The sequence below is a fragment of the Stegostoma tigrinum genome, chromosome 9, assembly GCF_030684315.1.
Source record: "Stegostoma tigrinum isolate sSteTig4 chromosome 9, sSteTig4.hap1, whole genome shotgun sequence".
In the NCBI taxonomy this organism is placed as follows: Eukaryota; Metazoa; Chordata; class Chondrichthyes; order Orectolobiformes; family Stegostomatidae; genus Stegostoma; species Stegostoma tigrinum.
In genome coordinates, this window is record NC_081362.1 from 80250844 (window position 1) to 80266187 (window position 15344).

Here is a 15344-nt window from a genome sequence, read left to right on the forward strand (position 1 = left end):
ATGTAGAAGCCTCACTATTTAGGACAACATGAGCAACAAAACAACGTTGGACTGATATGTGGAACTTTTCTGAATACATTCCAATGAACCTCTAGATACTCAGACTGTTGATTCAAACCAATCGAGAGATTTCCACCTCGAGGGAGAGAGCAAGGGAAACAACTGAAAACAATCAGATGGCCAAGTGATGGAAATTCTTTAAATGAAAAGCGTAAACTAGAACAACGCACACGTGGCTTTTGCATGGTTCTTTTTCAAAGTACAGTGCAAAGTACGAGCAGCAATCTTAGAGCTACTCTCTGCACACTGTCCTGTGCCCCCTCTTCCCCCAAAGTGACAGCTGCAGTTGGTTGATACCTGTAGGGAGCGCCCACGTACCACATTCCCACTGCTTGAGAACATGATGATCTGCCCGAAGCATCAACTGCCAGGAAGCGGATCCCCACTCATCGGCGCGACTTGGCCTGCTGTGTTCATCCAGCCTCACATTTTGTTGTCTTGGATTCTCCAGCATCTGCAGTTCCCATTATCTCTTGACTTCGCTGTACCTTGTTTCATTTACGCCTTTGCTCTTACTGTATCCGTTTCAGCCTGCACCGCCAGAGTGTGCACCCATGGCTACCCTTCAACCAGACAACAGCCAGCTGCCCCAAGGTACTGTAAACTTTCACTGATGTAATTTTGGGCAATTTTTTGGTGTTTTAGCTCCCCAAGTATTAACTACACCAACAGTGCATTTTTTAGTGTTGTTATAGTTTTCCAACCATACGGACTGACGTTTGCTATTCCATCTTTGTATTATTTCCACTCAAGTATGGGCGTTAGATAAAAACTGAAGAACGCATTCAGCATCGGATATGATCAGTTTTAACTCTGGAAATTGGTGTATCACGCCAATGGTACTTTTAAACCTCAGCTGCTGAAGTTGTGTATTAGTGCCTTCTAAGAATTCTGCTGCCATACGTTTGGTTACAACGCGTACATTTAAAATATATAACTCAACCGGCTTTTTGACTACGTCTTAACTTCGTGTTCCCGTTTTATTCCTTTATAAGTATTAAACCATTCGCTTCACATTCATTTCTTTACTAAATATTCATAGATTTTTTTCCCAGAACATGCTTGCCAACATACGCTTATTTTGTTAATTTTGCCGTGATTATTCGGTATAACAATAGAAATGTATTCTAGCACAATTATTTTAAGCGTGGAAGGCAATTTAAGTTGTCTGTCTCCCAAGTTCCATGGGACCCTTGTTAGTACTGTGTGTGTGATCCGATTCACCTAGTGACGTTCCAATAAAAAAATCCTGCTTTTGCGCTACTGTTGCACTTTGAATAGCTTACACCATTTAAGTGTTCTTATATTTTCCGCAACACCCGCTGAAGTTGGGAGCTTGAGACATTTAAAGACTCCCCAAGCTATACTTGCAGATTTCGGGCTTTTTCACCCAAACCCCTATGGTGTCACAGTCTCCCCCTACTCCGAACCTATGCACTTTCACGAAGGTGAAATCAGGCTTGATCTGTCCTGGAATGGCACTTAAACCCAGAGTTTCTGCTTTAGAAATATAGGCTCGATTGCTGCGCCATAAGATCTGTAATAAGCTTTGTTTAAAAGGTATGATTTATTAAAGCTGATTTTGTGAAATTGTGTGACCATCAAGATCAGGTTGACACAACTGTCAGCAATAATCTAACAATGTGAATTGCCATGGGATACTTTGCTATGTTAAGGTTTTTATAAGCATGTAAGTTATTTTCTTGGCTTCAAAGTCTTTTCGAGCTGCCACTATGGATTTGTGTTTCATCAGGTGGAGTGCAATCATGGCAGCTATGTGACAGTTAATGACCATAACTTTCAAAGGAACAACTTAACAAATTCACCAAAATACCCAGGGGGCAAAGAAAGTGATTGCATTTGATCAGCGATCTGAAATCTGGATGCAGAATGCCATAATTGGCTGAAGGATGGCTCTGAAGACACCAACGAACAGAAAAACCTTTGCCATACATTAAAAGGGTTCCGTTTACCAAAATTACAGTTTGTTTGTGATGCCAATCAGAAAGTCCTGCTTGTTACAGTCAAGCAACAGCGGAATTACCAATATAATAAAGTGTGAAGCTGGATGAACACAGCAGGCCATGCAGCATCTCAGGAGCACCAATGATGAATTTATTCTTTATGCAACTTTTCCAGGATAGTAACCATGTGAATTTATGGATCCTGGGAGACAAAGCAGAGTACATCAGTACATAACCCAAAGGCAAGCATAGATTCTGATTGCATGCATGATTTCTTGGCATCGTGGCCAGAAAATATAGTTAAGATACAAATTAGCCATGATCTAATTTAATTACTGGGCTTGAGAGGCAGAAAGGCCTGTTCCTGCGTCTGTGTTCCTGCGCTGTGCCCCTTGTAATTTTGCACTCCAGCGAAGCCAATAATACAATGTAGATGACAATGACACAGAAGCACTGGAGAAGAAAGATGTAAACGCACCAGGAAGATGATCACTTCAACAAATCATACCTAACAGCTACAAACGCCATCAAAGCTGGATTCCAAAGGAGGTGATTATGCAATGATAATTGACTTCCTCCATGTTACACCCTTGGCACCTCCTATGCTATTTGCAAGAGTGCCATTTCTTGAAACCACTATCTGCCGTAATATATGAGTATTCCAACATAATTTGTTAGCTGAAGACAGAAGTACACGCCACATGATTGCACTCTTTCCTGAATGATTGTTAACACCCGTGAATGATAGTTACCGTTAATAACAGATGTTTGTGTTTTATTATGGCTGTTTTCTACAGTATTTGTTCAGCCACATTTTCTATTCTTCGTTTCTACAGTTACCTCTTCTTTTACCTTGATGCATTTATTGGCTCACTTGAAATTTGTCAAGTAGAACTGGAGGAAACTTCAGCTCAAAATCAAAGACACAAGGGGAAACTTAGTGGATAAGAAGAGTGATTTTTGCTTTACTTCATTTGTAACTATCTCCCTGATTTTCATAAAAGGGTCAGGAACAATCTGCACAAACCCTAAAGTAGCAGCACTGACAGATTTTAGCTCTTGGACCCCAGCTTATCTTAACAGTAGGGCCTAATTAATAATTAGTTCTTGATCAACACTCAATCAAATTCACTATTTGTCCTTCATGAGAAGTGGGAATTTCGTGTTATCAGGCCATGGCAGACTTCCAACATATAATGGAGGCAGAAGGGCTAATTGTGGTTCAGGGTGGTGTTGTTCCATGATAATTGAAGGATTCTGTGCAAAGAAGCCTGAGTTAAAAAGATAGTGAGGTTGTCCTGAGGAAGGATCACCGGATCCGAAAAGTTAAACTTTTTTCCTTCACAGATGCTTCCAGACCTGCTGAGCTTTTCCAGCAACTTTGTTTTTGTTCCTGGTTCTTTTGGTTTTTAAAAAGATTGTGATCCCTTCAATCATTTGGTGACTCCCAGCGTGCATTAATAGAATGCCATTTCACCAGACTAAAAACATTACACAAACTTGTATTTTGGGAAGTGTGAAACGAGCTGATTGACTGACAGTTCTTTGCTAATTTCTGCTATTACAAATTTTAAAAATGCTGTTTTCAGCTATTAATAATAAACAAATATATGCTATAGCTTTTTTGGATAATTCCAGTTTTTAAATTTTAGAAGGTGTGCACATTATGGCCTAGAAACCTGCACTGCAGATGCTTGCACTCTGGTGTCCAGTTTGAATTTTGTGGGCTTATAAGTTTGGAAAGGGCCATTTTTGTGCCGTTGTCTTATTAGAGAAAAAAAATCCTGAATTGGAATAGTAAAATCAATTTGTACATGCAGCTTGTTATACATAAAAGTAATAGGAACATATTCCTTTCTTAATGTTATATTGATAGCTTTTAATTATTAGATTAAAGTTGGATTTGCAAGGGGATTCTCCTAGTTATTCGTTGAAACTTCACAACACACTTGTGGAAACTTTAATATGATCAACATTTTCCCGGTATTTTCACAGATCTACTGCTAAAATTACATGAGCAATTAGGAATACCTTATTGGAAATTAAAGTAAGTTTTCTATTCATTCAGATAGTTAATAAATTCTTTCACATGAACATTTGATATCATCGATGTCAGACTACAATCACCTGAGTAGGCTCTGTTCCCCTTTATAAAAGTGAGTAGTACAGTGGCCATTCTTGTTTCTGGCACATCTACTATTCAGAAATCCCTGAAATAATGTCTTGTCCTCTGATACTACTTCCCCCATTTCCATCATATCTTTGAACGTAGTCCTCCTGTTTCCTGTAATCTGATATCCATTAGCTGAGTTAATTTTTCTACTATATTATCATCACTCTTATTAAAGCAAAATGCTCATTAAGTATTTCCATAAATCTCAGTGTATCCCAAACTAATTCACTGTTGCCTTTTATTGATGGCGATTACACCTTTACATCACTAGTGTTTTTTTTAACTAATGTATTGCAGTATATGTTTTTAGATTCTACTTACTCCCTGTTAACTTCTTTTCTCGGATTCTTGTATCACTAGTTTCAATATTAGAATCGTTCTACTTTTACGTATCAATTTTAAGTCAGGATTACTCTTTCTCTGTACCTTCCCTGTAGCTGTAACACTATATTCTGCATTCTGTTCTATTACCTTGATGTACTTAATTGCACGCTTGAGTTGCACGCAAAGCAATGTAATTTCAAAGTATCTTATGACATTTGATAGTAAATGAAATGAAATCAAAATCAAAAATCATAGTTATAGGATTTATGTGTCTTTTTTTTTGTTTCTAACCCTCCACTTTGGTTAACTTGAAATATGAAATAGTTTCCCTTTGTAATTGTTTGTTTGTTTATTCTACAAAGTAAATAAAGCAATTTTCATTCCCTTCTCATCTCTGCTAATTCACTCTTTGTCTCTCTGAGATCTGGCCTATTCCCAATTAGTGAGCTTGCTTTTGCAGTCATCATTTTTATTTCATTTCTGTTTGAAGCTTAAACATTATTGTCATATGATTGAATCTGGGGCAATCACATTAATTTATTTGACTGATTACGCAGAAACATAGAAAATATGAGCAAGAGTCGGCCATTTAGCCCTTTGAAATTGTTTGACCATTCAATATGCTCATTGCTCCAAGAACTATTTCTAAGAAACATGACTGTGGTCAGACTTCTCCTGAATAAAAATCACACCAGACACTAAATGTAAACTCTTGTTTCTCTCTCCTCAGAAGCTGCCAAACCTTCTGAGTTTCTCCAGCATTCTCTTCTTATGTTTCAGATTTCCAATATCTGTAGTATTTTGCTTTTATTTAGTTATCCGTTGAACAATCTTTAACTTTTATCTAATAAATTCCTGAAAACATTCAATGTTTTGGCCTCAACCAATTCTGTGGCAGAGATTTACATACACTCATCGCCCTCTTGAGTGCAGAAATGTCACCTCCTCTCAGTCCTAAATAAGCTATCCATATCCTTAAACTGTGATAACAAAATGTGAAGCTGGATGAATACAGCAGCATCTCAGGAGCACAAAAGCTGACGTTTCGTGCCTAGACCCTTCATCAGAGAGCTCTCTGATGAAGGGTCTAGGCCCGAAACGTCAGCTTTTGTGCTCCTGAGATGCTGCTTGACCTGCTGTGTTCATCCAGCTTCACACTTTGTTATCTTGGATTCTCCAGCATCTCCTGTTCCCATTATCTCTGATCTCCTTAAACTGTGATCCCTGGTTCTGGACACCCTGGGTCACTGGGAACATCCTTCTTGCATTGACCCTGTCTAGCCCTGTTAAAATTTTAACGGTTTCTATGAAATGCCTCCTCTGTCTTTTAAACTTAAGTGAATATTGTCTTAACTGATCTAGTCTGTCTTCAGGCCTGTCATCCTAGGAATCAGTCTGCAAAACCAATTTTTCACACCCTCCATAACTAGAACATCTTCCTCAGCTAAAGGGATCAAAACTGCATGCAATTCCATATGTGATTTCAGCAATGTCCTGTTCTTGAATCTTCTTGTTGGGAAGGCCAGCGAATTATTTATCATCTTCACCACATGATGCACTTACATACTTACTTAGAGTGACTTGGCCTTGTTGCATCTCCCCCTTTCCCAATCTTTTGCTATTCAGACAGCGGTCTGCCTTTCTGTTTTTGTTACCAAAGTGGCTAACCTCACTTCATCACACTCACTCTACTTAAAATTTGGCTTTAACAGAATAAATTACAACAAAAAGCATGTGAGACAATGCTATGATTTTAAGAAGTATGCCTTGTCCTTTTTTTTTAAAGAGATGTTTTGACCAATAGGTACAAAGCTCTCTCTTCCAAGCCAACAAAACAAACAGCTTGTGATGCATAAGGATTTTTTTTAAAGTTGGAACAATAGAAGAAAATGAAAGGATGAGTCAGACTCCCACAGCACCAGGGTTTTAGTTTAGCTTTCAGTAGTTGTTGGGGTTGAAGTTAGTTGTGAAAGCTGCCATGTATGTCTCTATACTGGAATTTTCTCTTGGTGTTTCTTTCTCCCAGATTGGAGAAACATTACATGAGATAATCTATTTTACTGAATTTGCCTTTGCAAAGGGTATGTTTATAGGATGTTTCTATATTGGAATAGTTGCTATTTAGCAGTTAAATACTGTATAATTCTATTAAGTTTTCCAGTAAAGTTGAAGTATACCAATTCTTCCTTCTTTTGTTTATATTTTAACTGTAAGGTAAGAATAAAGTATGTTTTGCTTAAAGCCTAGAAATATCCCCAATCAAATTATCCTGGCAACAGAGCATCTTACACTTGCCTTTAAATAACATAAAATATATGATCTAGGCTTTCTCCTTGACATGACTTGAGGGGATTTGGTCTGGTCCATAAAACAGAATTAGATTGCTTTAGGAAGGAGTCCCAGTCTTATATCAGGAATTCCATTGACTTTTCTCGGTCTTTCTTTTGTATTTCAACTGTGTTGTAAGAATGAAGTGTGTTTTGATTCAAGCCTAGTGGCAGACCATTTGAGTTGCATCTGGAGCACAGGGCTTTACACTTGCCTTTAAATACATATAAATGTTAGGTTCTAGCCTTATCTCCTTACAATATTTTGGAGGGGAGAGGGGATATCTGGTATGGTCCATAACACACTGGGGGTCTCTGTGTTCTAAGATGTTAAGAGTTTCCTGGGTGTGGAAGCACTCCCTTGGATAGTTTACAGAGGGTGAGGAAGGCAAAGCTTTTGGAATTGGCAAACAAGCTGAAATTGGGGTTGGCTGTGCATGTGTGGAAAAGGGATAATTGCAGCGATAGCTCAGCATCTGTAATTTTTAGAGATGCAATTGCAATCATTGGAAATGAAGTAGCCCGAAGTAGAGGCAAAAGCAAAAGAAGTAAAACAGTTTGAATATGAAAAGGAAATGGAAACAATTTAACTTCTGATTAAAAGCAGAAGAAAGGGGAAAAAAGAGAGAGAAAGAGAGAGATTTTAAACTTGATGAGTTGAAAAGTGAAGGTTGACTTAATACAGTGGAGGTGAAGATAAAAGTGGAGTAGTGATGAGAACGGAGATGAAAATTTGCCACAGGATTCAATCCACCAAATAATTGTGCTATGACTCAGCTGTCCAACCTGAGCTTGTAAAGCTCTAAGATCTCATACATAAGAAACTTAATAAATTTGACTTTTCGAAAATATACTTATTGAGGTAAAGCGGTCTATTTCTTAGTATGTTATATTCATAAACTTTATAAAATGCTCCTGTTAGTGTTCTTGCACCCAAAATAGTCATCTTAATTTTTAGACCATCTTCAAAGATCTGAAATGAGCAAAATACCGAATAGCAATTATTGTATCTTGAGAGCATGGCGAGTTTTGTGCATTGGACCTGCTTCCAGTTTGGTGTCTTGGATTGCACTGCACATTATTTAAATTTGAATTCCATGACATTTTGCATTGCTTGTGCCACTCTTGGGTAAATTGCACAATCAAAACTGCACAACAAGGACAAAACATATTTCCCAAATTTCCAATGACATAAAAATAAGTGGGAAGGCAAGTAATAAAGATGACAGAGTCTACAGAGGAATATAGACCGGTTCAGCGAATGAGCAAAAACTTAACAAACGGAATATCATGTGGGGAAAATGTGAGGTTATGCATTTTTTACAGGAAGAATAGAGGAACTGAATATTATTTACATGGAGGAAAAACTGCAGAAAACTAGAGTACTGTGGGATTTGTGAGCCCTCGTCCATGGATCACAAAAAGTGAGCATCTAAGGAAGGATATTATTAAGTTGGAGAGGGTTCAGAAGGGATTTATCAGGATGCTGGTGGGTATGGAAGATTTGAGTTGTTAAGAAAGGCTGGTTAGGCTGGGACTTCTCTTCCTGGAGCATAGGAATTTAGGAGATGATCTTCTTAGAGGCTTACAAAATCATGAGGGGTATAGATGGGGTTAATGGTAGGTGTCATTTCCCTAGGGGTGGGAAATTCAAGACTGGAGGACATATTTTTATGGTGAAATGACAGAAATTAAAAAAAACATGAGTGACAAATTCTTTACACAGAGGGTGTCTTGCATGTGGAATGATCTTTCTGAGGAAGTGGTGGATGCGGGCACAATTACAATGTTTAAAAGACACTTGGGTAAGTACATGAAAAGGAAAGGTTTGCAGGGATATTTGCCACGACTAGGCAGGTAGGTGGGACTAGTTTAGTTTGGGATTATGTTCAGCGCAGACTGCCAGACTGAAGGATTGGTTTCTGTGCTACGTGACTGTATGACACTGAGAAAAGCCCGGATACTCTAAGACAGGTGGTTTCCAAACCTTTTGCTTCTGGAATCCCACATTAACATTGAAAGTGCTGCACCCATCATTAAAAGGAAGTGCTGATCTAGGGTGCCTGTCACCACAATACATGAAATGGTAAAAATGTTGATGATTGCATTGAATCTGTTTTATCTACAATGTCTCTAAACAGTCCTCAACTACCTGCCATATTTACATAGCAGTTCTAACACAGTGGTTCATTCTAAGGTGCTTCACGAGAGAATAGCAAAGTCAGACAATGAACAGGTATTGAGAGAAGATTTATAAAAGATGCAAAAGGCACTATTGAAAAAAGAGATTTGAAGATGAGAATGCTGGCAAGTTTAAAGGGGTTCAGGAAGCAAGTTCAAAAATGCCAGGTTTTAATGGCTAAAACCTCTGCTGCCAACAGTGGAACAGATGGGAAGGAATACATATAGTAGCTGAGAGGTAGAAGTGTAAAATGTATGAACTAGATTGTGGCCTTGGATGACAAAGTGTGAAGCTGGATGAACACAGCAGGCCAAGCAGCATCCAAAGATGCTGCTTGGCCTGCTGTGTTCATCCAGCTTCACACTTTGTTATCTCAGATTCTCCAGCATCTGCAGTTCCCATTATCTGTGGTCTTGGATGATCTCTTTGGACTAAAGGGATGCCTTTGGAAGACTAAGATAGCATTTTAAAATGACATTGAAGGATGAGCATCATGTTGCCAAGAAAAGAAGAAATAGTTGAGCAGATGAGTACATGTTTAGATGAATTGTAAGTCTTGTGGGCGGGCCCTCAAAACCAGTGAACTGGGCCATGGATAAAATTATGTTTGAACTAGATCGTCCAAGACTTCAGCAGTGGTGGTAAATGCTCTGGCCAAACATGGCAGAGGTAGTAACAGATAACTTTGATTATGGATTAGATAAAGAATTTGAAGCTTAGTGAAGGGTCAAACAAACTACTAGGAAAGATAAAAACAATTGGATGTATGAGAACCAAATTAAACTGACTTCAGACTTAAATTGTGGTTATTGCTCATCTGTTGGTAGGATGTGAGTCACTGTGTAATAGTTCTTGTTCTTGACTGGCAGTCTGTGGGGCTATGATCAAGGGAGATCGGTAGTTCAGAACAAACGAGGCCCAAATGGACCACTCCTATCCTTTTTAGCCCACAGGAAATCCTGAAAAATAAATACATAATTAGTCTTTCAGCCAAGCATCCTCCTTTTGGCTGAAATTGTCCACCATCTCCCTAGGCCTCAGTTGATATTATAGACGTAGCCCTTTCATTATGTATGATATGTATATTTAAAGAACACCCTGTTTCGCTCTTGGTGATGTGCAGCTCCGCTCAAGTGAACGGTTTAATCCAGGAACCTGATGGAAGGGAAGCAGAATTGTGGAATTAAGTTGCCCTGTTACTTTAAATCTTTCTTCTTTGCTCCCACATCTGATATTGTTCGCCAGATGGGACAGTTTAAAATCAAATTCAGAGAGTTACAGGAAGCGAGAGAGAAGATAAAGATAATTCCAAAAGATCAAAATAATCTTTTAAAATATTACAAAATACTTATTAATGAGTCATTCTTCATGTTGCTAGGCCACTGTGATTACCCAATTGAAAGTAATTGAGGGTGGAATTTGGATCAGGCAAGAATGCAGTCTGATGATGCATAATCCCACAAACTGCAATAATAGCTAATATGCATTAAATTGCTGAAATGTACTGTAAAATGAAATGGCTAAAGAGTTATTCCTGTCATATGTGTCCAGCTCTTTGATTCTCAGGAAAGCTTGTTGAAACATTTCATTACTGTTACAGGTATTTGTCTGTGGAGCTTGCAGGTAAAATGAATTTGACAGTTTGCTTGTAAGTCATGACTCCAGAAATATATTTTAAAAATGAACTGAGTCCAACTTACATTTAGCTTCTGTGAAAACCTGTAAAGAATTGATTTAACACAGTTAATTTGAATATTCTTACCCAAAACTGTGCACGATATTAGTTAACCATTTCTTTTAATCCTGCTGTATGCAATACCCTTGAGACAAGACTCTAATTTTGGCTGTTTTTAATTTATCTTGTGTAGCATACTGCTGTTTTGTGTGGTCTTTCATCTTTATTTCTGCCATTTTTCTTGCTTTAAATCTAGATTATTTTCTACGTTTCTGTACTGACACCTTACTGTGATTTATTTTCCCCTTCAATTTCCTGAAACATCTACTTAGTAAGTTTTTTTGGTGTTCTCATTCTCTCAACTACACTAAAGCGAAAAATTTGAGATCATCAACAATAATCTATTTCTGCACCCCCTTATACATGAATAACATTAATGGTCTTTGACTTATTCTGTGAAATTTTGTTGGCTACATTAATGTTATTCCTCTCCTTACTGTTTCAATTAAGAATCTTGATAATTATAAAAGAAAATACTGCAGATGCTGCACATATGAAAGAAAGACATTAAATGTATGCTCTGAATCATATTTGTCTCAATCATAACTGTCTCCACGGTTGCTGCAACCTCTCTTGTGTACTTCCAGCCCTTCCAATCTTTATTTTATGAATTCATCACATTTCTGCTTGGGGTCTTCTTGGGAAATACTTTGTGAAATGACGATCATATGGATATAAGCTTCTTCTCTTCAGCCTGAATATTCTGAAACTATTCAGTTAACTCTCTAAGGGTCTTAAATCAAGATGTTAAGAGAAATGAGTTGTTCTGTAGGATAAGAAGCTCTAATTTCACCTATGGGAACTGAATGTGAAACCCATAAAAGAATGGGATCGGAGACTTCTAAGCTAGCTGCAAATGTTCTTTCTTCAATGTGTTTGGATAATCCAATCCAGTTTCTTTTTTGAAATTCATTCATGGGATATAGACATCATTGGAAACAGTCGCATTTATTGCTCATCACTGCCTGAAAGAAGATTGCAACAAACCACTTTCTGAACCACTGCTGTGTTTGTGATGGAAGTATTCCACTGTGCTGTTTCAAGGAAAGAGGCAGTTTGAAGATTTTGACCCAATGATAATGTTGAAACAATAATACATTTCAAAAGTACAGATGGTGTTTGATTCAAAGATTAACTTGGAGGTTGTAGTGTGCCTGTGCAACTGTTGCCTTTGTCCTAAGTAGAAGAACTCAGGAACTTAGGAAATGCTGTCAAAGATGTTAGAGGGGCTTTTTATAGATGGCAGACAGTGCAACTACAAATTGGTAGGGAATGTGAATATTTACGGTGGTGGATGCAAGTCAAATTGTTTGTTTTATCCAGGATAATGCTGTATGTATGTTGTTAGGAATCATAGGATAGTTGCAACACAAAAGGAATTTGGTCCACCCAACTCTCTGCAGCAGCAATTAAGCAACTCTCCCAAACCTTCCCTGTTCCTCATAACCTTTTTTTTGTTTAATCTTCAGGTGTTCATTCAATATCCATTTGAAAGCCACAACTCAGCCTGCCACTACCTCCCAGACTGTGAATTCCTGCTCCTAACCAATTGCTGCATAGAAAAAAAACTTTATTTTTTGAATTATCTTAAATTAGTGACCTCTGATCCTTATGCCAATGGAATAGATTCTTTGTATTTGCTTTGTCTAACTTGTTCATATTTTTGAATACCTGTATCAGATCACTTCTTGACTTTCTGTTCTCTAAGAAGCTCTAGTTTCTCCCTGCAATCTTCAGATGTGAAGTCCCTCTGCTTTCATCCTTGGGACCATTCTTGTTAATCTTTCTGCTCTCTCTGTCTAAAGCCTTCAGAATCAGGCACATTGAGCCCAGTCCAGTCTTATAAAAGTTTCTCATAACTCGCTTTTGTACTCCATAACTCAGTTTATAAAGCTTGGGATCCCAAATCTGTTTGTAACCATTTTCTCAACTTGCCAGTGCACATATAGCCTCAATTGCCTCTATTCTTGCACTGCCTTTCAGAACTGTTCATTCGGGAACATAGAGAGTTTTCCATCATATTCGTAACTCCTACCCATGCTAGTGAAAGACTTTTTAGTTGGTGAGTCCCTTGTCGCAGAATACCCAGCTTCTGAGCTGCTCTTGTAGCTACAATATTTTTGTAGTTGGCCCAATCAAGTTCCTGACAATTAGTGACACCTGTACACCGCAACCCCCCCACCACCACCACCATAAGCCCCCAGAACGTTGATCATGGGATTATTGGCTAGTGCATTCATGATGCAAATGTTGATACCATTTTATTATTCCAAAACTGAATATCATGCACAGATTGCTTCATTATCCGAGAGTCACAAATTCACTGATGATTGTAATAGTTATCTCATCTTCTGACCTGATGGAGAAGGGAATCTAATTGGTGAAGCAGTTGAAAGTTGGGCTTAGATTAGATTAGATTCCCTACAGTGTGGAAACAGGCCCTTCGGCCCAACAAGTCCACACCGCCCTGTGGACCATCCATCCACCTATAACCCACACACGCCTGAACACTACAAGCAATTTAGCATTGCCAATCCACCTAGCCCGCACATCTTTGGACTGTGGGAGGAAACTGGAGCACCCAGAGGAAACCCATGCAGACTCAGAGGGAATTTGCAAACTTCGCCCAGAGAGTTGCCCGATGCTGGAATCGAATCTGGGTCCCTGGTGCTGTGAGGATCCAGTGCTAACCACTGAGCCACCGTGTTGCCCATGAGTTGTGGCTTGAGGACCTGCTGTAGTGATATTGAACAACAAATAAAAAATGCTGGAAAAACTCAGCAGGTCTGGCAGCATCTGTGGAGAGAAAGCAGAGTTAAAACATTTCGGGTCCAATGACTCTTCTTCAGAACTGATTGTTGCTGGGAAAGGTTAGTAGATATGCTGAAGATGAAGGGGAGGGAGAGAGGAGTAAACAATAGGTGAAGATAGAACCCTGAGAGAGAGAACACCTGTTGGGCAGACAGTGAACTGGATAATATTCAGCCCAGGAGAATCAATAGCTGCTAAAGGGACCATGAGTGGTTGAAAATGTGTTGATTATGGTAGCAGCCGTGTGATGACAAGACCCAGTATTGTGGGGTGGTATTTGAGTAAGGATATTGGAGTAGGTGCTCTAGTAATATAATTACTAAACTTGATATTGAGACCTAAAAATGAAAATGAGATGTTGTTCTTCTAGCTTGTATTGAGCTTTACTGGAGTACTGCAGCTAGCCTGCGGCAGATGTTGGCCAGGGCACATGGTGGTATGTTGAAGTGGCAGGCAGCAGACAGCTCAAGGTCATTTTCGTAGAAAGAATGGAGATGATCTTCAAACCAGTTGTCGAGTCTATGTGTCGTTTCCCCAATGTAGAGCAGTGAATACAGTTGACTAGATTGAGTGAAGTGTAGATAAATTGCTGCTTCACCTAAAAGGTGTCCAGGGTATTGATATTGAGGAGGGAGGAAGAAAAGGGCAGGAGTTACACCTTCTCCTGTTGTAAGGGAAGGTGCCATGGGGGTGTGAGGAGATGTTGGGAGTAAGGAAGTGGACCATGGTGTCCTGGAGGGCACAGTCTGTACAAAAGGCAGACAAGGGCAGCATGGGAAGTATGTGTCTATTGATGGCATCCTACTGGAGCTGGCAAAAATGGCAGCTAAAGATCCTTTTGTATATGGACACCGGTGATGTGGTAAGTGAGTTCCAGGTCAACCTTATCGTTGTTGTGGGAGACGAGAAAGGCTGAAGGCCAAAGTGGGGAAGATGGTTAGGACATGACTGATGGTCCTGTCAACCACAGTGGTGGGGAATCTTATTGAGGAAGAAGATGGACATTTCAGAGGCTCCCTCATAGAAGCTGACCTCATTGAAATGAAATCAACAGTGACAAAGAAACTGGGAGAATAGAATAGAGCCTATTCAGGAAGCAGGGTATAGTATATGTATAGTCAAGGTAACTGAGGAGTCGGTGAGTTTGTATTGGGGGCCAGCATATCCCCAGAAATGGAAACAGATGTTGAAGAAGGGAAAGGAGGAGTCAGAAATGGACCAGGTGAAGGGGAAAGCAGGGTGAAAATTGGAAACAAAGTTGATAAACATTTCCAATTATGGGTGAGAGATAGAAGCAGCACCAATGATGTTATCAATGTAGCGGAGAAAGAGTTATGGCTGGGAGCCTGAGTAGCACTGGAATAAGGAATGTTTCATGCACCCGTAGCCATTACAGGGGCCCATGTGGTTACCCATGGCCACAACTTTGACCTGAAGAAAGAGAGAAGAGTTAAGAGGAGTCACCTTTCACATCAAGGACTTCAGACCACAGCATTGATATCATTCATTTTGGTCACAGTCAAGCAGGGTACATCCAGCAAGCTACATCAGATGATGACCACCTGCGATAGTTCAAAAAGTATATCAACAGGCCATAAAATCATACAGCACAGAAGATGTCCTGAATGTATCCCACAGATCCTTCAGCTAGTGTGTTCTTTATGGTCATTCAAAGACAAACGTAATCTTCAAAGTTGTGATTCTGCAAGGTCTATGACAAGACATGCTAGGCCATATATAGGTCACACGGGTGCACACAAGATTCCTT

General features: G+C 39.2%; 1 protein-coding gene across 1 annotated transcript in view; it reads left to right on the top strand.

The window, feature by feature from the left end:
* The first annotated feature begins 424 nt into the window (after positions 1-424).
* Positions 425-15344, top strand: part of edaradd (EDAR-associated death domain) — a 53492-nt gene continuing 38572 nt past the window's right edge. Inside the window, exon 1 of the mRNA XM_048535831.2 lies at positions 425-654. Coding sequence (XP_048391788.1) covers positions 615-654 — 40 coding nt within the window. The 5' untranslated portion in view covers positions 425-614. The remainder of the gene's footprint in view (positions 655-15344) is intronic.